This window comes from Lepidochelys olivacea, assembly GCF_965140295.1.
Source record: "Lepidochelys olivacea isolate rLepOli2 genome assembly, chromosome: 24".
NCBI lineage: Eukaryota > Metazoa > Chordata > Testudines > Cheloniidae > Lepidochelys > Lepidochelys olivacea.
The window spans coordinates 14,951,080-14,975,348 of NC_140434.1; the positions used below are offsets into that span (position 1 = coordinate 14,951,080).

A 24,269-nucleotide genomic window follows, 5' to 3' on the forward strand; every position below is an offset into this window, starting at 1 on the left:
GTATCTGGCCCCCATTACAGTAGTATCCGAGCACCTCCCAATTTTTACCTTATTTATCCCCACAGGTGAGGCCGGGCAGTGCTATGATCCCCATTGTAGAGAGTGAGAAATTGAGGCACAGAGAGGCTAAGCGATTGGGCCAAGGTCCAACAGGGATGCAGCAGCAGACCAGAGATTAGAAGCCATGTCTTCCAAGTGCCAGCTGAGCAGCCACACTGCCAAGCCATCCATCTTCACTGAGTGCCTCATTCCACCCCATAATCCCCCCAATAACAGAGCAATGCACCTTAGGACACCATAATCATCCCCAATAACAGATAAATGCCGTGTTGCACCCCACAATCACCCCAATAACAGAGCAATGCCCCCTCGTAACCCATAATCACCCCCAATAAAGAGCAATGCCCTCTTGTACCCCATAATCACCCCCAATAACACAGCAATGCCCCTCATATCCCATAATCATCCCAATAACAGAGAAATGCCCTCTCATATACCATTTGGGGGAGGGATAGCTCAGTGGTTTGAGCACTGGCCTGCTAAACCCAGGGTTGTGAGTTCAGTCCTCGAGGGGGCCATTTAGGGATCTGGGGCAAAAAAAATTGGGGATTGGTCCTGCTTTGAGCAGGGGTTTGGACTAGATGATCTCCTGAGGTCCCTTCCAAGTCTGATATTCTATGATTCTATGATAGTCACACCCAATAAAGAGCAATGCCCTGTCACACCCCATAATCATCCCAATAATAGAGCAATGCCACCTCATAATCACCTCCAATAACAAAACAGAGCCCCCATTTCATCCCATTAATACCCTGAAAACAGAGTGATCCCACTGGCAGCCCATAATCACCCCAATAACTGCAAGATGCCCCAAGCCACCACCCTATGTTGCTCCCCAAACCACAGCTATCTCCTTTCCACCCCAGCGCCCTGATGCCCCCAGCCAGGCATCCCAAGCACAGGGACTGGACTGGCCCTGCTTCACCTGGAGCTCCTGGTGGGGGGCCCTTGGGAGTAGGACAAGCTCCAGCGGTTATGTCTTGGACAAAACTAAGAATCCTCCAGGATGGGCCACTTTATATGCTAGAGAAATAGGCTGTCTCTGTGAGTCAACGTGATTGCCGTATCTGGGGAGCTGCCCCACATATCGGCATCTAGGCGACTCTCTCTGCCCTCAAACACCTGGCTTCAGTAGGTTGGATCCCGGGGAGCTGTGGAAGCAAGCCAGCCTTTGTTCCCACCTCTGTCCTCTGCAGGGGAACCCAGCAGGATTTAGCCCTTGGAACGGCACCTTCTCCATTGCCGAAAGTGACTCCCTGAACCTTCCATCCTGCTGTGGAGTGTGTGCCTTCCTCTTCCTCACCCTCATCCTCTTTCTGGTATCCTGACCCGGCGTAACTCTGGGTATTGATCCCTGGTTCTGCTCTCAAGTTTGGCTCCTACCTCTGATCTCCTGGTAACCAGAACCTGCCTCCCAACACTCGACTCTGGGTTTGCTCTTGGGCCTGCCTCGGACTCTGACCTCCCGATACGTAGCCTGGCCTGATTTCCCAACTCCTGCTTTGAGCTCTAGGTCAGATTGCCCACGTCCTGCTCATGCAGGGGAGCGGAGTGGGCCGTAAAAACAGCACCTCAGTTGCTTTCCGGCTGCTGAGTTGCAGGCCTGCCTCCATTCAAATGCAAAAATGGCCCTCTGACAGCCACAGCCTGTGTGCTGGTCACTGACTAGGAGCTTCTGGTCATCGCTGTCCCTTCACCGATCACCACAGGACTTGGACATGGATGTGAATGTGGAATACTACAGCAGTGTGCTGTAGTAAGAGGAGGGCCTGAAACATAAGCCCATGTATCAGAGGCCTGGTATGAGGCCTGAGACCTGGGCTAAAGTAGTCAGAGCTTTACTGATATAAAGCAATGTTAAGCTGTGAGCAAGAGGCAGGCCCCGCTCACAGAGTCTGGCAAGACCAGGGCTGATATTGCAAAAAGACACATTCCTAAGTAATGTTAGGCGCAAGAAAATATCCGCAAACACATGCCAGAAAGATGATCCCAGAACACCTTTATACCAAACACATTCTCCAAAGATAACAAGAACACCCTGATCCATCTGAAGGATAAGGTCAGGATGACAGCATGATGGATTGAGATGTTTTGAACAAACCAACATGTACAAGGTAATGGTTGGCGCCCTAATACATCAGAGGGTGGCACCCTGATACGTCGGGGCAATAAGTTTTTTGTTTGTATCTGTGTATAAAGATATATCTCAGAGGCAGTGTCTTTGGCCAGCCAAGGGGGCAGTGGAAGGTCCTACCACTGACTGAGCTGCATCCATTGTCAAGGGCATACACGTCTTAGTATCCTCATAGAGTCTGCCAGGTGCTGTTACCATGCTTTGTCGACAATAAAGCTGGCTGGGCGCGTTCGCTGAAAACCGAGTCTTGTGGTCTCACTGGGAAGTTTGATCGGAGCCTGCTTTATGGGCTATCTGGCCAGAGCCAGTGCAGCACGCAGAGAGAACACACCCACACAGCCGAACATCTGACGACATACGCGATTTCTTTTAATGTGGAGACTGGGGCAACAGAAGCTCCCTAAAAGTGGGGGCCACCCATGTCTCAACAGTGGCCCCGCCCTTGAGCCTCCCCTTCCACCTGAGGCCCCTCCCCCGTGCCGCCCCTTCCCCTGATCTGCTGTCCGCTTACCACCCCTTCCCCCAATCTCCCGGCCTAGTCCTGCTCCTTCCCCCTGAGGCCTTGCCTTCGCACCATGTCATAAATATAAAGGGAAGGGTAAACCCCTTTGAAATCCCTCCTGGCTAGGGGAAAGCTCCTCTCCCCTGTAAAGGGTTAAGAAGCTAAAGGTAACCTCGCTGGCACCTGACCAAAATGACCAATGAGGAGACAAGATACTTTCAAAAGCTGGGAGGAGGGAGAGAAACAAAGGGTCTGTGTCTGTCTGTATGCTGGGTCTTTGCCGGGGATAGACCAGGAATGGAGTCTTAGAACTTTTAGTAAGTAATCTAGCTAGGCATGTGTTAGATTATGATTTCTTTAAATGGCTGAGAAAAGAATTGTGCTGAATAGAATAACTATTTCTGTCTGTGTATCTTTTTTGTAACTTAAGGTTTTGCCTAGAGGGGTTCTCTATGTTTTGGAATCTAATTACCCTGTAAGATATCTACCATCCTGATTTTACAGGGGGGATTTCTTTATTTCTATTTACTTCTATTTTTTATTAAAAGTCTTGTAAAAAACTGAATGCTTTTTCATTGTTCTCAGATCCAAGGGTTTGGGTCTGTGGTCACCTATGCAAATTGGAGAGGCTTTTTATCCAACATTTCCCAGGAAAGGGGGGGTGCCAGTGTTGGGAGGATTGTTCATTGTTCTTAAGATCCAAGGGTCTGGGTCTGTAGTCACCTAGGCAAATTGGTGAGGCTTTTTACCAAACCTTGTCCAGGAAGTGGGGTGCAAGGTTTTGGGAAGTATTTTGGGGGGAAGGACGCGTCCAAACAGCTCTTCCCCAGTAACCAGTATTAGTTTGGTGGTGATAGCGGCCAGTCCAAGGACAACAGGTGGAATATTTTGTACCTTGGGGAAGTTTTGACCTAAGCTGGTAAAGATAAGCTTAGGAGGTTTTTCATGCAGGTCCCCACATCTGTACCCTAGAGTTCAGAGTGGGGGAGGAACCTTGACACACCACCTCTTCCCCCCATAAATCCCAACACTCTCTCATTCCTCTCTGTTGCTCACCATTGTTACTCACCTTACGGCCAGTAAAAAGTGGGAGGGCATAGCCCCATGGCCCCCCGCCCCCCCACCCCAGGGACCCTGGGTGGAAATGCCGTTCCACACCAGTGTCCACACAGTGCTTGGCAGGATGAGGGTCTTCATCCAAACACCAGGAAACCAAGAGATCGCCATCCTTCTGTAGCCTTCATCTGTCTTCTCAGCCATTGAGAGAAACTGTCTCTCTGTTTGCCTGCTCTGTCGTTGAGGACATATGGGAAACCCAAACCCTCCACCCACTAAAATGGAGAAGGACCTTGTGGGAAGGATCCCAGCGTTTCAAGACCCAAGTAAGACATCAGGAAACAGAGAAACGGGAAAGGAGGAAAGAATGTGTGGCAGCCCGACTCAATAATCTGGGCTGCTCTTATTGGCCACTGGTGGACCCACCAGAAATAACTGACTATCATTTTATAGAAGATGAACGTGTCAATTTTGCTGAATTGTTTCCATCAAAAAATAACACACACACCCCCAAAAAATCCAAAAAAAATCAAAACATTTTTTTTCTAAAATTTCCGAACAAAACAGTTCCCAATTTTCACTTCCAAATGACTGTTTATACATTTCCTTTAACTTTTAATTTGAAAAAAAAAAGTTTAAAAATGCTGAATGTCCAAATGAAACGTTTAGTTTCAGATCAAACAAAATGTTTTGGTTGATCCCAAATGATTTTTTTCCCAAAATTGCCAGGGAAGAGAAAAATCCATTTTCTGCCCAATTCTCTGTGTCAATTTTGATATTTTGGATGGGAAAAATCTGTTTTGATGATGTGAAAACGATTTATTTGAATAAGGTTCCAAAATTTTGTTTCAACTTGATTATTTTGATTGATTTCTTCTAGACCTTTCTGTGACATTGAATACTAATTTTAATAATATATTTAATATTCTATATAGTCAATAGAATCATAGACATGTAGGGATGGAAAAGACCTCCAGTGTCACCTAGCCATTTCCACATGTCCATGCAGGATCTATCTATCCATCCATAAATAAGGAAGCATTATTTACTCCTTCTCATAACTCAAGAACTAGGGGTCACCCAATGAAATTAATAGGCAGCAGGTTTAAATCAAACACAAGGAAGTATTTCTTCACACAATGTGCAGTCAGTCTGTGGAACTCCTTGCCAGAGGATGTTGTGAAGGCCAAGACTATAACAGTGTTCATAAAAGAGCTAGTTAAATTCACAGAGGATAGGTCCATCAATGGCTATTAACCAGGATAGGCAGGGATGGTGTCCCTAGCCTCTGTTTGCCAGAAGCTGGGAATGGGTGACCTGGGATGGATCCCTTGATGATTCCCTGTTCTGTTCATTCCCTCTGGGGCACCTGGCAGTGGCCACTGTCGGAAGACAGGATACTGGGCTAGATGGACCTTGGGTTTGACTCAGTCTGGCTGTTCTCATTTTCTCATGATTTCATGTTAACCTACCCACTCATCCATCCACTCACCTACCCATCTCTCTCTATTTTGTGCTACCCATAAAGTGATAGAAATGTAGGGATGGAAGGCACCTTGAAAGAGCATCTAGTGAAATCCATGCCCTGTGCTGAGGCAGCATTCAGTACATTTAGACAGGCACGTGGCTATGTTGCTGTAGCACCGTGTGACAAAGTTTGAACCCCACGGGACGTCAGACTTGGTGACGTCAGAGCAGTTATAGCCGCGTACGCCACCCCCGTCAATGGAAGAGACCAGAACAAAGACCTGGGCGCGATTTAGGGCATTTTAAAACCAGGCTCATAATTTTTAATCCAATCTCATGATTTTTAGAGCCAATCTCTTGACTTTTGAAACAATCCTGTGAACATCAGGCTGATTCATGAGGTTTTAAAGCAATCTCACAATCTTCAGGCTCATTCATGCTTTTCAAACCAGCTGTGCATTTTTAACCCAGTCCCAGGATTTTGTCAGGCCTGGCCCAACCGCAGCTCCACCACCCCAATCCCACCCAGGCCAGCTCCCCCCACCCCATTCCGCAACCCCCAGGTGCTGCCGTGAGATGAGGAGAGGCGTGGCTGGGGCGTATGTTTGGTGGGTCATTGCGGCAGGCGGGACGTGCTGTGAGCTCTCAGTCCAATCTGGCGCTCTGCCTCCTTATAGTGTTCTTCACCCACTGGGCAGCTTTGCAGACATTGGCGAAGACTCTGGGCTGTCCCGGCAGGGCACAGACAGACTTCCCCCAGGAGACCACGCCCTGCAGCCGCCCATTGCAGACCAGTGGGCCTCCTGAATCCCCCTGCAAAGACAATGCAAAGCCATCAGCAAAACACAGCCATGCCCCCCCGTGTGCACACCCCCCCAGAGGAGGGCCCATCCCCTCCAGCAGGGGGAAGCAGGGTCACACAGATACAAGAACACACACATGCACAGAGCTCATCCCTTCCAGCAGGGGGCGGCAGGGACACACAGATAGGAAGGGTTTAAAGAGCAGAAATGGGTTCGGTTGACAGCACCTGCGCTGGGGATCAGACAGGCCCAGGGACTGGGCCTTAGGGCTCGGTGCGGCTGGAGGGCGGATCGGCTGCTCTTCCACGGGGCACGAAGGCTGGCTGGGGCCAGAGCCTGAGTGACAACGGCCCCTCAGGAGCAGGCTGAGAAGGGTTTGCAGGTCACAGGGGATAAAGAGTATTGAGCTGTGTGAGCTCCGACACCCGGCACCGACCCCTCTCTCCGGGATGCCCCCTTACCCTGCACGTGCTTATGCCGCCCTGTTCCACACCAGCACAGAACATGTTCTCCGTGATCAGGCCCCAGTAAACGTCCTGGCACCTGGCCTGGCTGACGCTATAGAGATCTGCACACTGCAGGATGGCTGGGTACTGCCCTGGGCAATGACAGAAAAACAGGAGCTCATGAGCAGGGAACAAGGTGCAAGAGAGGAAAATTTGGTGTAAGACCCTCAACTGGTATAAACTGGCATAGATCCAGTGACTCCAAAGTTGCTAGAGCCAACTGACCCCAGCTGGGATCTGGCCCCATTGACTCCAATGGCGCGACGGCCGATTTCCACCAGCTGGGATCTGGCCACGTTCATTTTCCGAAAAAGGAAATTTTTGATGAACGGAAAAGCCAAAAAAACAAATTGTTTCATTTAGATCCAGTATTTCATGTCATATTATAATATTTCATTGTGATTTGAAGCACATCTGTAACGTTTTAAAATTGTTTTGAATACAAAAGGAAAGGAAATTTCAAAAGGAAATGTTTCAAATAGAACAAAAATCAAGCCACTGTCTTCCTGTGTTTTCAAAATGCAAAGTTTTCACTTTTTTCTGAATTTTTTTTCTGAAATGAATAAAAACGCCCCGAATTTATGGGACACTTTGGTGTTGTCGAACTTGAGTTGTCCACTAAAAATCATTTTGGATGAAAATTTTCCCCCAGGAGAAGCCAAAGACCCTTGTGAGCCCATTAACAAGGTCTCCTTAAAGAGCTTCCACCCCCTCCCCAAGCTGAGCCCAACCTCAACCCCTCCCTCTACACTCAGCACGCCATACTTTGGGGGGACTTGATGGTGCCCCATCCCGACACACTGCATCGTGTTCCAGGAAAGGGACAACGGGTAGCCAACTTGATCGTGTTCACATAGCGGTTAAGTTGAGCGGGCTCATCCAGCTCCAGAAGCATGAAGTCGTTGTCAAAAGGCAAGAAGTTATATTCGGGGTGCACAAAGAAGTTGTGGATTCTTCGTATCTGTTCTGTGGGTTCTTTCACCCTTACATTATAATCCCCCAGATGCACCCGCAGGGAGCTGCATGGAGAGAGGACAAAGGAAGAGATCAATGGGCAGCTATTCAAAGATCATAGCGGGCAAGCAACTAGAATTGGGCCAATAATGGATTTTCAATGCTGGAGTAGCTTCCGAGACCTCATCTTCTTAGTTCTCCAAGAACTCAGTTCGACTCCAATCTCGTCTGATCTCATGTTTTTTTTGGCATACACTCTGCAGAATTGATCAGAGTCACTTGTAAGGGGTGGCTATGGGGCATACCACAGATCTGAAGAATACAAGTATTGGTTACTTTACATACAAGTTTATTCTGATGCGTGCGTCCTCCATTTTACATGATATCATGCTCTTTATGGTTGGCCTGGTTATTTTCAGGTCCAGTTCCTGTACATCTCATGCTTTGGTCTCATGCCACATGTACACAGCACATTTTGCTGACATTATTGTTTCTTACACCTGGTTTTACACAGCTGAAATGAACAATTTGATGACTTTGCCCTTAATTTGTGAGACACTTTGGTGTTATCAAAGCTGCAGTTTTCACCAAAATCATGAATTCCTTCTCCTTGGCTTTTGGGTAGGGTGACCAGACATCCCAATAATATCAGCATTGTCCCAATATTAGGGGCTTTGTCTTATATATGCAAATATACCCCACCCCTGAAATTTTTCACACTTGCTATCTCCTCAACCACTTATGGGACCAACTTAATTCAGTTATTTTTCCCTTGTCCTGGGTCACTGTGGCCCGCTCATGCCAAATTAAACTGATGTGCAGGAGCACTGAGAATTTCAAATCTGGGTCTAAGAGTTTTGTGCTTTCCAGCTAATCGAAAAATGGGGCGGCAATAGTTTGTTTCAGCTGTCGCAAAATATTTCTGAAAATAAACTAACAGGGCACTTTGAAAGAAAAAGTTGCGAATGGAAAAATCGAAAAGTTTCAAAAATGCCAACACGAGACATTGCGATTTTCAACGTATTATTTATACGTTTTAATCAGTTTTTCCAAATACAACAAAGATACCAGCTTCATCGTAATAGCCAAAGAGAGTTAGGAGAAAAGGAGGGGAGGGGAAGGACAGATCTATCCGCAGGACCTGCAGAATTACAGCGCTCTAAAGAGCTTACAGAGCTTGCATCCGATGAAGTGAGCTGTAGCTCATGAAAGCTTATGCTCAAATAAATTGGTTAGTCTCTAAGGTGCCACAAGTCCTCCTTTTCTTCTTAGAGCTCTAAAAAAGCAGCTTGAATTGCTTTCAGTTTTTCAAGCTCTCCCCTTCTGTGGAATGACAGGTGTTTGTTCCAGGGCTTAAATTCCTGGAGGTCCCCACAGCCCCCTTCCATTCGGGGCTCCAGGCTTCCGCTGTGGGATGGGTGCACTTGGGCTTTAGCCCCGCTGGGTCGCCAGGGCTTGTAGCTTCACCGCTCTGGGAGGCCCCGGGACTCAGGGCTTCAGCCCCGTAGGGTGCACCACGGTTCAGAGCTCCCGGCTTCAGCCATAGGGCCCAATGGACCCCCTGAAACCAGCAGGGGGCCACAGACCCCCTAGTTGAGAACCAGCAGCATCAGGTTGGAGTCAAGGGAAAATATTTCCCGGAGCTCCGCTCCATTCCATCAGCTCCTAGAGCACCTGCACATGAGCTGCCGGTGGGATGCTACAAGGCCTAACGCTGGTGAGCGTGGAGGTGGGTTTCCCTCTGCACACGCCGCTGGGGAGACCGATGCTGGCGTGCTGCGTCCGTGCTGGGGTGGGCACATCTGAACGAGCATGCTGGAAAACCGCAGAGGGTGCAGAGAAGAGCGACAAAAACGATTTGTGGGCTGGGAAAAAAGGGAGGAGGATGGGGCTGCGGATTCAGGGGTGCAGAGGGAGACCTGGGCATGGATAGGGAACACGAAGAGCGAAGATAAGGGCTGGGGATGTGGGTTATTCCCAGGCATCACCCTCTCTCCCTCCATCCCTGCACTGACTTACCTGATCCCTTGTCTGCCGCAGTGTGCAGCAGTCAGCACCCACTTCCGGGCTATCAGGCTCCCACCACAGATGACACGTCTGTTCCTCAGGAGAGCCACCTGGTAGGGCCGCGAGCCGAAGTCGCAGTTTCTCCCCCCAATGATCCTGCTTTCCTCTGGGTCTGAGGCTGCCATGGAGAGTGGCAAATGTCAGCTGAATTCAGGGCAGGGGGAGGGGCAAGCATCAGCCATGTCCAAACAGGTTGGCCGGTGGCAGGATGACCATGAGCTGCTGCTCCCACGTGGCCGTGGAAAAACACAAGGCGATCGGAGGTTGTACCAGGCGATGTACCAGGCTCTATTTCCAGTAGGGATAGTTAGGCATTAATGCCACTGCAAAAACCTCCAATTCCCGTCACCCGTGTTCCAGAAAGAGGAATTCCAACTGGAACAGGTGTTGAGAAGGGTGCTAGGATGGTCAGGGGAACAAAGGGCCGATCTTACAAGGGGAGATGGAAAGAGCTTGGCTGGTTTAACCTAAAAGGAAGCCAAGCCAGCATCTGATTGTTCTCTCTAATTACAGAGTGTGTGTGTGTGGGGGGGGGGGGAAGGAACACCAGGGAGGGAGAAGATCTACAGGAGGTGGAGACCAGCGTTGGCACAAGAACAAATGGGGACAAGCACCATGGATAAATCTAGGCTGAGATTAGAAGACGGTTACTAACCATCGAAGGAAGGAAGTTGTGGAACAGGAGCAGGGGGGCCGGGATATGGGGGGAGGGGTAGCTCAGTGGTTTGAGTATTAGCTTGCTAAAGCCACAGTTGTGAATTCAATCCTTGAGGGGGCCATTTAGGGATCTGGGGGGAAAATTAGGGATTGATCCTGCTTTGAGCAGAGGGTTGGTCTAGATGACCTCCTGAGGTCCCTTCCAACCCTGATATTCTATGAAAGCCTCCTGAGTTTGAAGATGGAGCTCAATACATTTCTGCTACAGAGTTGCTCATGGTAGCAGGGACTGGACAGGAGGACCCTTCATTTTTTAATGTTCAAACAATTTTCCAACCACTTTTTAAAGTGCTCTAACGCCTTGGCAGCAGGGACTTGAAATTTTGCAAGGAAATAGCCCTGGAGTCAGGGAGGTGCCTTTTGCTGTTCATATGAAAATTCACCTAGATTTGGTCAAATTATAAACCTCTGGAAAACACAATTTACACATGTTCAGGAGAGCAGGGGTTGGTCAGTGACTGCTGTTTCTAGGCTTTACCGCAATCATAGGCACCAACTTCTCCTCTGCCCAGTGTGTGCTCGACCCCCAACACTGCCCCTGGCCCCGCCCCTATTCCACCCCTTCCCCAAAGTCCCCGTCCCCTTCCCACCCCCATTCCACCCCCTTCTCCCAAGTCCCTGCCCCTGCCCTGCCTTTTCTCTGTTTCCTCCCCTGAGTGCACCGCATCTCCACTGCTCCCCCTCCTTCCCGGAAAGTCCTAAGTGCCGCCAGACAGCTGTTAGGTGGTGGGGCGGGGGGCGGGAAGCACTGGGAGGGAGGGGGAGAAGCAGGGACACAGTGTGCTTGGCTTGGGAGAAGGAGGCGAGGAGGGGGGAGCTTGGCTGCCGGTGGGTCCGGAGCACCCGCTAATTTTTCCCTGTGGATGCTCCAGCCCCAGAGAACCCACGGAGTTGGCACCTATGACCGCAGTAGAAATTGTGACAATGTTCCTCCTCTGCCTTGGTGGGTCCTGCGCTTTCCGGCTGATTTGCTCACCTCAAAGGGTCATGGCAGCCCTCAGGTTGGTTGGGGACAGGCCAGAGACCTTCCCCTCTGATATGACTCACAGTCGAGGTCAACTCCTCTTGTGTCAAATAGGGAGTGGGGGGAGGGGCCTGGGGGGAACCTGGGCCCGCCCTCTATTCCGGGTTCCAGCCCAGGGCCCTGAGGATCACAGCTGTCTACAATGTCTCCTGTAACAGCTATGTGACAACTACAACTCCCTGGGCCACTTCCCCATGACCTCCCCCAGCACCATCTTTGTCCTCACTGCAGGACCTTCTTCCTGATGCCTGTTGGCATTTGCATTCCTTAGTCCTCCAGCAGCATTTCCTCCCACTCCCAACTCCTTACACGCCTCTGCCTAACTGAAAAGAGGTCTTTCTTTCAACCAGGTGCCCTGATTAGCCTACTTGCCTTAACTGGTTCTAGTAGCTTCCTAATTGGCTACAGATGTCCTAATTAGCCTGCCTGCCTTAACTGGTTCTAGCAGGTTCCTGATTGTTCTGGAATAGTCCCTGTTATTTTACCCAGGGAAAAGGGACCTGCTTAATCTGGGGGTAATGTATCTACCTTCCACTACTTTCCTGTTGCCATCTGGCCTGACCCTGTCACAAAATATTTAAAATTGTCAAACTTTTTCAGATGGAACGTTTTCCAATAGGAAAATACCATTTTGTCAAAGTTGATAATTTGTGTGGGAATGTGTTGGTTGTGATGCAAATTCTTTAAAAAAAGTTTAAAACAAAGCCGTCTCCTGAATGGACTGGGCTCCACAATCAAACTACATCTCCCATGATGCCTCACAACCAGCAGCTTCCATGAGGCATAAACTTCTCCTCACCAAGTGGTGCATGCTGCTTTATGAGATTGGCAGTCTGACCAGAGCACTGAACATTATCAGAAAGGGCCATTTTGATTTGTTTTTCTTGTTTTAAATAATTTTTGTTTCCACATTTTTCTTAAAAGAATTAACATTATATTAGAAATGATGCTCTCTAAAAGTTATATATTTTTACATATGCTTTAAATTTAAAGACATCGAAATCTGAGTGAAACAGATTTATTTGTTTCCCCAAAAACCATTTTCTATTGTGGGAAATTTCAAAATTCTTTCCTTCTCTCCTGATTTGGGATGAAAACAGATTGTGAACTCATGGCTACCTGCCTGAACTACAAACAATAAAGAATAATCAGAGACGAGGCCTGACCATATTAATTCCCTTTCGCAACCCATGAAATTGATAACAGGACTGCTGGGAACTTGGATTTTCATAAGCAGCAACCTGTATTAAGCAAAGTCTCTGAGACATTCCTGGAAGGGCCTGCAGTGAAACTGCAGAACCTTCTCACCCAACCCAACTGTGGCTTCTCGCTTGACTCTTCTTCCTACCTGCGCCTGCCCCGACTACCAGCATTGCGATGATCAGCAGCTCCATGTCGGTTGTGGCAATGGATACGGTCGTCAGAGTCACTGGCTTTACTGCAGGTAAAGAGATCAAAAGGGAATCGTTGGCCACGGGCGTCTAGAGGAAGACAGATGCCTCGCGGGGAAAGTGCGCCCTTAGGATTCAGAAACGCCAGGCTTGAGTTCCTGTTCTTCCACAGGCTCTCAAAAGCAAGTGGTTTCTCTGAAACTCCACTACCCTGCTTGTACCAGGAGATGATAGCACTGCCCGACATGGGGAGGGGAAATGCACTGTGATCGTCTGTTGGCAATGGGGGCCCAGTCTCCCCCAACTCAGCTCCATCTTCCACTTTTGCCCGGTCCCAGTCACCCCCAGGGGCATGTTCCATGGAAAGATCTGATCTGAGGAGGGGAGGAAGGGAGGGAACTAAACTCAACCCACATGACAAAAATTTCCATGAGCTGGATTGAGCTCACCCCTCTCCCACTAGTTTCTCTTCTAACATGTCACCCCAATAACAGAGGAAGGCGAAACCCCCATGACCAGCTTAATAACAGAGAAATTAACTAAAGTGTTATCTGCCCTCATTATGGTTGTATCTGAGCACCTCCCAATCTTTGACCTATTTATCCACACAGCTCCTTGGTGAGGCAGGGCAGGACTATGATCCCCATTGTACATATGGGGAAAGTGAGGCATAGAGCGGATAAGTGATTGGGCCAAGGTTCTACAGAGATGCAGCAGCAGAACAGAGATTAGAAGCCATGTCTTCCAAGTACCAGCTGAGCAGCCAAACCACCAAACGTCTTCATTAATTTCCCCATTCCAGCCCGTAATCTCCCCAATAAAAGAGCAATACCTCCTCGTACCTCATAATCACCCCCAATAACAGAGCAGAGCCCTAACTCCCTCCCATCAACATCCCCAAAATGGAGCAATGCCCCCTGGCAGCCCATAATTACCCCCATAACAGCATGATGTCCCAGTCCACCACACTATGTTGCTCCCCAAACCACAGCTATCTCCTTTTCACCCCACCACCATGACCTGCCCCCCAACAAGACATCCCAACAACAGAGGCTGGACTGGCCCTTCTTCACCTGTAGCTCCTGGTGGAGGGCCCTCGGGAGCAGAAGAGGCTCCGGCGGTTGTGTCTTGGACAAAAGTAAGGATCCTTTGGGATGGGCCATTTTTATGCTGGGGAAATGGGCTGTCCCTGTGAGTCAATGTGATTGCCATATCTTGGGAGCTGCCCCACATGTCAGCATGCAGGCAACTCCCTCCGCCCTCATGCTCCAGTACGTTTTATCCGGGGGAGTTGCAGGAACAAGGCTTTGCTCCTGACTCTGTCCTGTGCTGGGGATCCTGACGGAATTAGCCCTTGGAACGGCACCTTCTCCATTGCCGAAAGCGACTCCCTGAACCTTCCACCCTGTTATGGAGCGTGTCCCTTCTTCATCCTCTTCCTCTTCCTCTTCCTGGTGTAAGGGGACTGTTGGCCCCTTACTAAAACTCAGTGGGGATTTTGGTTGGCTAGCTCCCAGGACTAAAAAGAAGGGGAAGGGTTGATCGAAATCAGGACCCTGAGATTGACAGGCCAATGAGGGAGTCAGGAGGGTCCCATCCTCCCTGTGAGCTGGAATTGCCTGGGTCAGACAGAGTGGGGCTGAGCTAAGCGGAGAGACAGAGGCCCTAGCTGAGCTGGGGAGCAGGGCCGCGCCGGCCAGAGAAGCAGAGAAGCAGCCCAGGGAGCAGGTCAGTGCTGGGAAGAGAGGTGCAGGAACCGGAGCCAGAGGGGCCAGAAAAGCAGCCCAGGAGGCTGGCGGCAGAGCAGCAGCAGCAGCCGTGCTGAGGCAGAGTCGAGCTGAGGCATTGTGGAGCTGGGAGCCGTCCGGAGCCAGGTGCAATGAGCAGCTGGGGAGCGTGAGGGGGACCCTGGGCAGTGGGCCCAGCACAGGGAGACGCCCCCAGTCAAGAGGTCTGGCAGGCCAGACTGGGAGGGGGATCGTAACCTCGACGGGGGGGTTGACACTGGGAAGAAGTGTCCTGCCACCCAGAGCTTGAGGGCGTGTGACCACCGCCAGAGCAAGTGTCCGACCCACAGCATCAGCACAGCCAGGGCCTGGGCAGGAGGCCTGGGATGTGTGAGGAACAGGCTGAACTGCCCTGACATCCCAGAGAGGCTGGCTGTGACGTCCCCGTGCCACAGAGCGGCGTGACGGGTTTTCCTTTCACCTTTCCCATTTTTCCCTTAATTTTTTTAATTGGTTGCTGTGTAATAAATAGTCTTTGCTTTGACCTGTATGTAATGATCAGGGGGTCAGGGAAGCACCAGTGTGCAGAGAGCACCCCAGAGTGGGGACACCCTAAGTGACCACGACAAGGTTGGGGGTGGAGCCCCCCCAGGAATCCTGGGCCCAGCCCTGTTGGAGTTATGAGGACTCTGCCACACAGGAGATGGAAGGGGAGCCCTGGAGGTCAGGCAGGCCTCTGGGGAAAGGAAGTGGGAGCGAGGACTCAGATCCTTTCACTAGCCCATCTCACCGGGGACCTGTATAAACCAGGAAAATGCCCCACAATGGCAGTAAAAACTGGGAGGGCCATGGCCCCTTGGCCCTGCCTGTTCCAGTGCCCCTGTGTGGAGATCATAGAATCATAGAATCATAGAATATCAGGGTTGGAAGGGACCTCAGGAGGTCATCTAGTCCAACCCCCTGCTCAAAGCAGGACCAATCCCCAATTTTTGCCCCAGATCCCTAAATGGCCCCCTCAAGGATTGAACTCACAACCCTGGGATTAGCAGGCCAATGCTCAAACCACTGAGCTATCCCTCCCCCCCCTTGCACACCAGGGTCCATGCGGTCCATCCAAATGCCAGGAAACCGAGGTGAGAGGAGATTGCCATCCTACTATACCCTTCATCTGCCATCATAGAAATTGAGAGAAATTGTCTCTTCGTCCGCCTGCTCTGCCATTGAGGGGTTATGGGAAACCCAAGCCCTTCACCGACTGAAATGGAGAAGGACCTTGTGGGAAGGATCCCACCGTTACGAGACCCAAGGAAGACAACAGGAAATGGCGAAATGGGAAAGGAGGAAAGAATGCCGTGCAGCCCGACTCAATAATCCAGATCCGCCCCTTCCACTGGGAACCGTCTGCCCCACTGTGGTGGAATCCGTGGATCCCAGATTGGATTTATTGGCCACCTGCAGGTCCACCAGCAGTAACTGGCTACCATTTCATGGAAGACTATCATGTCAGTTTTGCTGAATTGTTTAGCTGAAAAAATAATACTCCAAAAAAATCAAAATATTTTGTTTCAAAAATTTCCAAACAAAACATTTCCCAGTTTTCACTTCCCAATGACTTTTTGTTTAGAAATATCCTTTAACTTTTATTTTAAAAAAATTAAAATGTTTATAAATATTCAACGTCCAAATGAAATGTTTAGTTGCAGGTCAAACAAAATGTTTTGGTTGACCCCAAATGATTTTTTTGTTCCAAAATTGCCAGTGAACAGAAGAATCCGTTATCTGCCGAATTGTCAGTGTCAATTTTGATATTTTTGATGGGAAAAAGCCAAAATGATTGTCTTGTTTTGGTGATGTGAAAACAATTCTTTTCAATAAGGTTCTAATATTTGTTTTGACTCGATCATTTTGATTGATTTCTTCTAGGCCTTTATGTGACATTAAAATATTAATTTTAATAATATATTTAATATTCTATATTCTATATAGTCGATACAACCACAGAACTGTTGGGATGGAAGAGATCTCAAATGTGACCAAACTATTTCTACATCATGTCCATGCAGGATCCATCTATCCGCCCACCCTATCACCCCTCCACCCACTCATCCATTCATTCATCCATCCACCCACCTACCCATCCCCCTGTATTCTATGCTATCCATAAAATCATAGAAATGTAGGGATGGAAGGGACCTTGAAAGATCATTTAGTGAAGTCCCTGCCCCACGCTGAGGCAGCATTTGGTACATTTAGACCATCCCAGACAGGTGAATGTCTAACCTGTTCTTAAAAAGAACATCCGATGAAGTGAGCTGTAGCTCACGAAAGCTCATGCTCAAATAAATGGGTTAGTCTCTAAGCTGCCACAAGTCCTCCTGTTCTTTTCGCAAATACAGACTAACACGGCTGCTCCTCTGTAACCTGTTCTTAAACACCTCCAACGATGAAGATTTCACCGCCATCCCAGGTAACCTCTTCCAGTGCTAAACTCTGCTTAGAGTTAGAAAGTTTCCCCCAGGATCTTAGATTTCATAGTTTAATGTAATATCAAAGTCAAAACTCAAATACTCAAAATGACAATGCTGACACGAAACATTTGTTTTTGCTTTTCTGAAACATTTTATTAAGGCAAAGTTACAATAGAACTTTAACATAGTACATCGTACATTACTTATTCAGGATCAGATTAATGTTCAAAGAAGCAGGCTAAAGATTCTGGTTTGTTCCCTGAGCCCTCTTCCGCTGAGTGTGCTAGAAAAGGTGACACATTTCTAAACACCTGTCCTCTTTTGGGTGCTTCTGTTATGTACACACTTGGCGTTAAAGGTTTTTGACATTATCACAATATCGTAGTGTCAGAGGCTTAGAAGTCACCGCAAGGGGCCTCCTGTCTAACCCCTGGCCAAGATGCAGGATTATAGAAATGACATGCTTTCATTAAAGAAACGTAACGTTTCAACATGGACTGGGAGCCTTATTTTCCAACCAGGTGTGGTTTATGAGCATAAACTGTCTCACCCTTTGTCAATCTCTCCTCTGTCACAGTTTCTTCTCTAGGATCAGTCAGCGCTTTTTCCACCCCTTGTCACTAGTACAGGTGAGTTGCATCATCCGCGCATTTAACTTACGCGAATTCAACTATACGGGCTCAGCAAAAAAAAAGAAAAATAACAAGATGCCTGTAAATAGTGCGGGCGGTTCCGCCCACCATTCCACTCAATGAGCGTATGCCCCGGAGTGAGCATGAGATGGGAGACGTGAATCTGCTGTTCCCTCAGTCAGTCTCAGTTTCCACGTGCCTCTCATAGTGTGAGCATCTCGCCACGCTGAGTGTGATTCTAGTGTTTAAAGATACGTATTTTTCGTACAACATGGCCCCTAAACGCAAGCCAACTACTTCATCTGGTGCTCAGCTGAAGAAACAGCGATCTGTTCCAACGCTGGAGGAAAAACTGGCTGTGTTGGACTTATTGAGAGACGATATGTAAGTCTCCAACGTGGCACGTGAATATGGCCGCAACCAATCTAGCATCCATGCCATCAAGATTCAAGAGAGAGAAATTCGTTAAGCCGTAGCATCAAGTGCTCCAGTAACTGCTCAGGTGACAAGCCAGGTGCGTGGTAAGACTTTAGTGAAGACTGAAAAGGCATTAAACTTATGGCGGGAAGACATGAACCGTAAACATGTGCCTATCGATGGCAACACGGTGCGAAAAAGGCTCTTAGCCTCTATGCTCTGTTCAAACCTCCCGCTGAAGAGGGACAGCCTTCTGATGAGAAGGAATTCAAAGCCAGCCAAGGTTGGCTTAACAGTTTTAGGAACCGCTTCGACCTCAAAAACGTGCAGACTCCTGGTGAAGCTGCATCTGCCAATGAAGAGGCAGCAAAAGTCTACCCTGAACAATTAAAGAAAATCACAGAAGAAAAGGGCTATCTTCCAGAACAAGTTTTTAATGCTGATGAGACTGGGCTCTTCTGGAAAAAAATGCCCAACCACACTTCGAAATCAGAAAGACAAGCCCCTGGCTTCAAAGCAGCTAAAGACCGTGTGACTGTGTTGTTTTGTGGCAATGCGGCTGGGCATTTAATAAAGCCGGGCTTGCTCTGCAGGGCTGCAAATCCCCGTGCCCTAAAAGGCAAGAACAAAGATCTCCTGCCTGTGTTCTGGCAATCAAATAAAAAGGCTTGGTTTTTAAAAAGGGCAAAGGGCAGCATTATTTCTGGTTTGGTTCCACAAGTGTTTCATTCCGGAGGTCAAGCAGTACCTCCAAGAGAAAGGACTTGACTTTAAAGTGTTGCTGATCGTAGAAATGCTTCTGGCCACCCTGCGGCACTCCGGTTTGGGCATAACGACATTGAAGTCGACTTTCTCCCCCCCAATACCACCTCCATCCTCCAACCTCTCGACCAAGGCCTGATTCGCTGTTTCAAGGCCACGTACACAAGGCCCATGTTCTCACGGATACGTAGCGCTATAGATGCTGATCCCAATCTTAATGTGATGGAGTGTTGGAAGTCTTTCAACACTGCTGATTGCATCACTTATATTAAACAGGCAATGGATGCAATCAAGCCTGAAACAGTCAATGCATGTTGGCGAAACCTATGGAAAGAATGTGTGAATGATTTTAAGGGTTTCTTGACCATTGACAAAGAAGTGAAACGCATTGTTCAGGTGGCCAGGCAAGTGGGTGATGATGGCTTCGTCGACACCCTTGAGGAAGAAATTGAAGAATTAATTGAGAGCCATAGAGAAACATTGACTAAGGAAGAGTTAGAGGAACTGATAAAATCGTCTACAGAAGATGAAGAAGATGACAACAAACAGGAAGAGCCAGCAAGTTGGAACCTTCGTAAATTTGCTGAAGTGTTCCAAGCAGCAAAACACTTGAATGATTTAATTTCTGAATACGATCCCTCTATGGAACGAAGCCTCAAAATCACACGTAGTATTACGGACGATTTGAGATCATATCAAGAAATGTTTGACCAGCTCAAGAGACAACAGCGACAGTTGCTGATCACCATGTTTTTCAAGGAAAAACAACCAGCAACAAATGAGCCTACGTGATCAACTTCTCAAGCTGAACCAGAGCCAACCACTTCATCTACAACTCGCTCTCTGTCACCCAAGCTCTCCGTCACCTCCGTCTCTTGGACTGACATCAAGCCCTGACGACCCCCTGTAATAACCCCCGTAATTAAAAATACAGTACTGTAAAATTATATTTTGCAAAATATAGAAATAGAAATTTAAAATATCTTGAACTAGCCATTTCTAACTGGAAAGTGCATCTAAAAGTAGTACAAAAATCAAGTGCAAGACCCTTTTTTTTAATTACGATTCTTTCATGGAACCCCTATTCACATCGTGCAGAACACAGTTTGGGAAACGCTGCCTTACACGTTCACTTGCAGGCTCCTTCCCTCTCCTTCAGTTCCTCCGTTATCCCTGACTCCCCCAAGCCGTTGCACTGCTTCTGAGTGGGGGGGGGGCAGGAAATATGGTTCTATATTGTAGTTTAAATGAATTACTCAAAGATCTGTATTTATATGGCTTGGAAGGAATCTATTTGACAAAAAGACATTTCCTGAATCTTTTTTGTTGTCTGTTTTGTTTTGTTGTTTGTCTGTTTTTTGTCTGTTGTTCGTCTGTTTTTTATCTGTTTTTTGTTTTGTTTTGTTTTTGGTGCAGAATTTAAATTGCTCCTGATGGAGTCCTATTGGCCTCTTGTTATTCTTCCTATCATTCCTTCTCATCCAGATAATTTGCTGCTATGTTTTCAATATTGTCCCCTTGAGAAACTCCCAGCACTCCTGAACTCCTTCTTCCCTTAGATTTCTTTCCCATGGGATTTTCCCATGCTTATGTGTCCTTCATGAATAAACTTTAAGATCCTGTTTTTCCCCCTTGAGGATAAATGGAAGCTTAACACACTTCCCTTTGAAGAGAACATTATCCATCACTGCAGGATTCTACAGCATAGTGTTTAGGCATGAAATGCATTTCCCATCCAGGATGTAGAGCATGTATTATTGACTCCAGTGTCTCTTCCTCTGCCCATATGTCCCACATGCAAGACAACACACCATCTGAGTAGGTTGATATGGAGGTCAACCTTGTAGCTGGTTTTTGAAGCCTGGCCTTGATGGATCTCGTTTCAGATCTCGGATGCATCATTATCCCACAAAAGCATCATTATCCCACAATTATTTGACTTCCTGAAGCAAATTCAATGGTGGCATCATAATTCTGAAGTGTGAGTGCTGGGATCTGAGATGGCACACAGCTTTGAAATAGGTTATTTTGATCACAAATGATCCATAGACACAGTGGGAGAAGCTTGGAGACCAAGAAAAATTTCTCAGCCTTTCCTTCTCAAGCGGTGTGCGTTTGTAGTCTGCATTTGTGAAGACTCTGGGTGCTAATGCTACAGCTCCCCCGCTGCAGTCTTTGCCCCCTAGCCCATCTTGCAAATTTTTGCACAGAAAAGCAGAATATTTACTCGTGGGGGAATCCTCGCCACTGGGAACGAGCAGAATTCATGTGTGCACACATAATTTTTTTCTGCAGAAAATATCTTCTGCCAGAAAGTTGCTGCAGTTCTGCCTTTTGCCCACCAAGGACTGCTGTGGCACTAGAGCAGAGCAGCTGCTCCTGAGCAAGCCCCAGCTGGGACAGGGAAGGAAAGAGGTTGCTTTCTTCACAGCACCGGTGGGACCAGGTCAGGAGAGAGGAGATATGGGGGGAAAAACTGGGTGGACACATGGGGCTGCTGGGGGAGGGGGGTCAGAGACTGGAGTTCATAAGGGCTATTGGGGGAGGACAAACTGGGGCAGGGGCTGAATGGGATTGGAGGTGCAAGGCCACATGGGGATTGGGGGAGGGGGTGCAGGGCCACATGGGGGAGGGGGTGGCTGAGTGGGGGCACAGGGACACATGGGGAAGGGGGAAGGGGCTGTCTGAGGGGGTTCTGGGACAGATGCGGACAGGGGGCACAGGGAAACATGGGCATGGGAGAGGGAGTGCAGGGACGGGTAGTGATCAATGGCTCCATGTCTAGTTGGCAGCCGGTATCAAGTGGAGTGCCCCAAGGGTCGGTCCTGGGGCCGGTTTTGTTCAATATCTTCATAAATGATCTGGAGGATGGTGTGGATTGCACTCTCAGCAAATTTGCGGATGATACTAAACTGGGAGGAGAGGTAGATACGCTGGAGGGGAGGGATAGGATACAGAAGGACCTAGACAAATTGGAGGATTGGGCCAAAAGAAATCTGATGAGGTTCAATAAGGATAAGTGCAGGGTCCTGCACTTAGGACGGAAGAACCCAATGCACAGCTACAGACTAGGGACCGAATGGCTAGGCAGCAGTTCTGCGGAAAAGGACCTAGGGGTGACAGTGGACGAGAAGCTGGATAGGAGTCAGCAGTGTGCCCTTGTTGCCAAGAAGGCCAATGGCATTTTGGGATGTATAAGTAGGGGCATAGCGAGCAGATCGAGGGACGTGATCGTTCCCCTCTATTCGACATTGTTGAGGCCTCATCTGGAGTACTGTGTCCAGTTTTGGGCCCCACACTGCAAGAAGGATGTGGAAAAATTGGAAAACGTCCAGCAGAGGACAACAAAAATGATTAGGAGACTGGAACACATGACTTATGAGGAGAAGCTGAGGGAACTGGGATTGTTTAGTCTATGGAAGAGAAGAATGAGGGGGGATTTGATAGCTGCTTTCAACTACCTGAAAGGGGGTTCCAAAGAGGATCGCTCTAGACTGTTCTCAATGGTAGCAGATGACAGAACGAGGAGTAATGGTCTCAAGTTGCAGTGGGGGAGGTTTAGATTGGATATTAGGAAAAACTTTTTCACTAAGAGGGTGGTGAAACACTGGAATGCGTTACCTAGGGAGGTGGTAGAATCTCCTTCCTTAGAGGTTTTTAAGGTCAGGCTTGACAAAGCCCTGGCTGGGATGATTTAACTGGGAATTGGTCCTGCTTTGAGCAGGGGGTTGGACTAGATGACCTTCTGGGGTCCCTTCCAACCCTGATATTCTATGATTCTATGACATATGGGGGTGACTGAGTGGGATTCAGGGCCACCTGGGGATGGGGGGATAGGATGTCTGAGTGGGGGTGGAGGGACACATGGGGACAGGGTCAGATGTGCCTGACTGAATGGGAGAGGCTAGGGGTCAGTCAGGGTCTGTATGGGGGTGGCTCCCTAACAATCCCTCTTTGTTGCCCCAAAAATCTTGTTCCATATTTCTCCCACCCACACCCAGAAACCCTACAGCAGTGTTTCCCAAACTTTTTAGGCCACGGAACACCTGGTATATGTTTATGGAACACTTCTAATATTATTTTGTAGTCATTTAGTTTTCAAATAAAAAATTGCGTTATTTATGCTCAAATATATTTTATTTTACAAAACAAAGCAAAAATAGAAATTTAAAATAACTTGAACTAGCAATTTCTAACTGGAAAGTGCTTCACCACCCTCCCTTTCCTTCTGCCATGATTCAGGACGCAAACAAATTGTGAAATCATGGCTCCCTGCCTGCTCGTCAAACAATAAAGAATAATCAGAGCTAAGGCCTGAACGCATTAATTCCCTTTTGCAACTTGTGGAACTGATAATGGGACTGCCAGGAACTTCGCTCTTCATGAGCAGGAACCTGTCTTAAGCAACGTCTCTGAGACATTCCTGGAAGGGCCTGTGGTGAAACTGCAGAACCTTCTCACCCAACCCAACTTTGGCTTCTCGCTTGACTCTTTTGCCTACCTGCTGCTGCCCCGACAACCAGCATTGCGATGATCAGCAGCTCCATGGTGGTTGGATACAGTCGTCGGAGTCACTGGCTTTACTGCAGGGAAAGAGATCAAAAGGGAATCGTTGGCCACTGGCATCTTGAGGAGGATGGATGCCTCGTGGGGAAGGTGCACACTTAGGATTCAGGAAAGTCAGTCTTGAGTCTCTGTTCTTCCACAAACTCCCATGAGCAAGCGGTTTCTCTGCACCTTGGCTGCCCCGCCTGTACTAGGAGGATGATAGCACTGCCCGACTTGGGGAGGGGAAACGCACTGTGATCATCTGCTGGCAATGGGGGCCCAGTCTCCCCCAACTCAGCTCCATCTTCCACTTCAGCCTGGTCCAAGTGACCCCCAGGGGCATGTTCCATGAAAAGATCTGATCTGTTGGCAGGGATGGGGAGAGAACTAAAAGTCAAGCCAGATGACAAAGATTTCCATGAGCTGGCCTGAGCCCACCCCTCTCCCCCTAGTTTTCCTTCTAACAGTAACAGAGGAGGGCGAAAGCCCACGACCAGCTTAATAACAGAGAAATTAATAGATCTCAGGTGGTATCTGGCCCCCATTACAGTAGTATCCGAGCACCTCCCAATTTTTACCTTATTTATCCCCACAGGTGAGGCCGGGCAGTGCTATGATCCCCATTGTAGAGAGTGAGAAATTGAGGCACAGAGAGGCTAAGCGATTGGGCCAAGGTCCAACAGGGATGCAGCAGCAGACCAGAGATTAGAAGCCATGTCTTCCAAGTGCCAGCTGAGCAGCCACACTGCCAAGCCATCCATCTTCACTGAGTGCCTCATTCCACCCCATAATCCCCCCAATAACAGAGCAATGCACCTTAGGACACCATAATCATCCCCAATAACAGATAAATGCCGTGTTGCACCCCACAATCACCCCAATAACAGAGCAATGCCCCCTCGTAACCCATAATCACCCCCAATAAAGAGCAATGCCCTCTTGTACCCCATAATCACCCCCAATAACACAGCAATGCCCCTCATATCCCATAATCATCCCAATAACAGAGAAATGCCCTCTCATATACCATTTGG

The 24,269-nt window shown here is 48.4% G+C and overlaps 1 protein-coding gene across 1 annotated transcript; it reads right to left on the reverse strand.

Moving 5' to 3' along the window:
• Positions 1–5,793: 5,793 nt before the first annotated feature.
• On the reverse strand, positions 5,794–23,271 carry LOC311512808 (trypsin-3-like). Its single transcript, XM_084614169.1, has 6 exons — positions 23,189–23,271; positions 12,639–12,728; positions 9,502–9,667; positions 7,294–7,547; positions 6,484–6,620; positions 5,794–6,032 (listed from the first exon to the last, which is right to left on the reverse strand). The coding sequence occupies exons 1-6, from the start codon at positions 23,232–23,234 to the stop codon at positions 5,865–5,867; spliced, it is 861 nt and encodes a 286-aa protein (XP_084470295.1). The 5' UTR covers positions 23,235–23,271; the 3' UTR covers positions 5,794–5,864.
• Between the last annotated feature and the right edge of the window lie 998 nt (positions 23,272–24,269).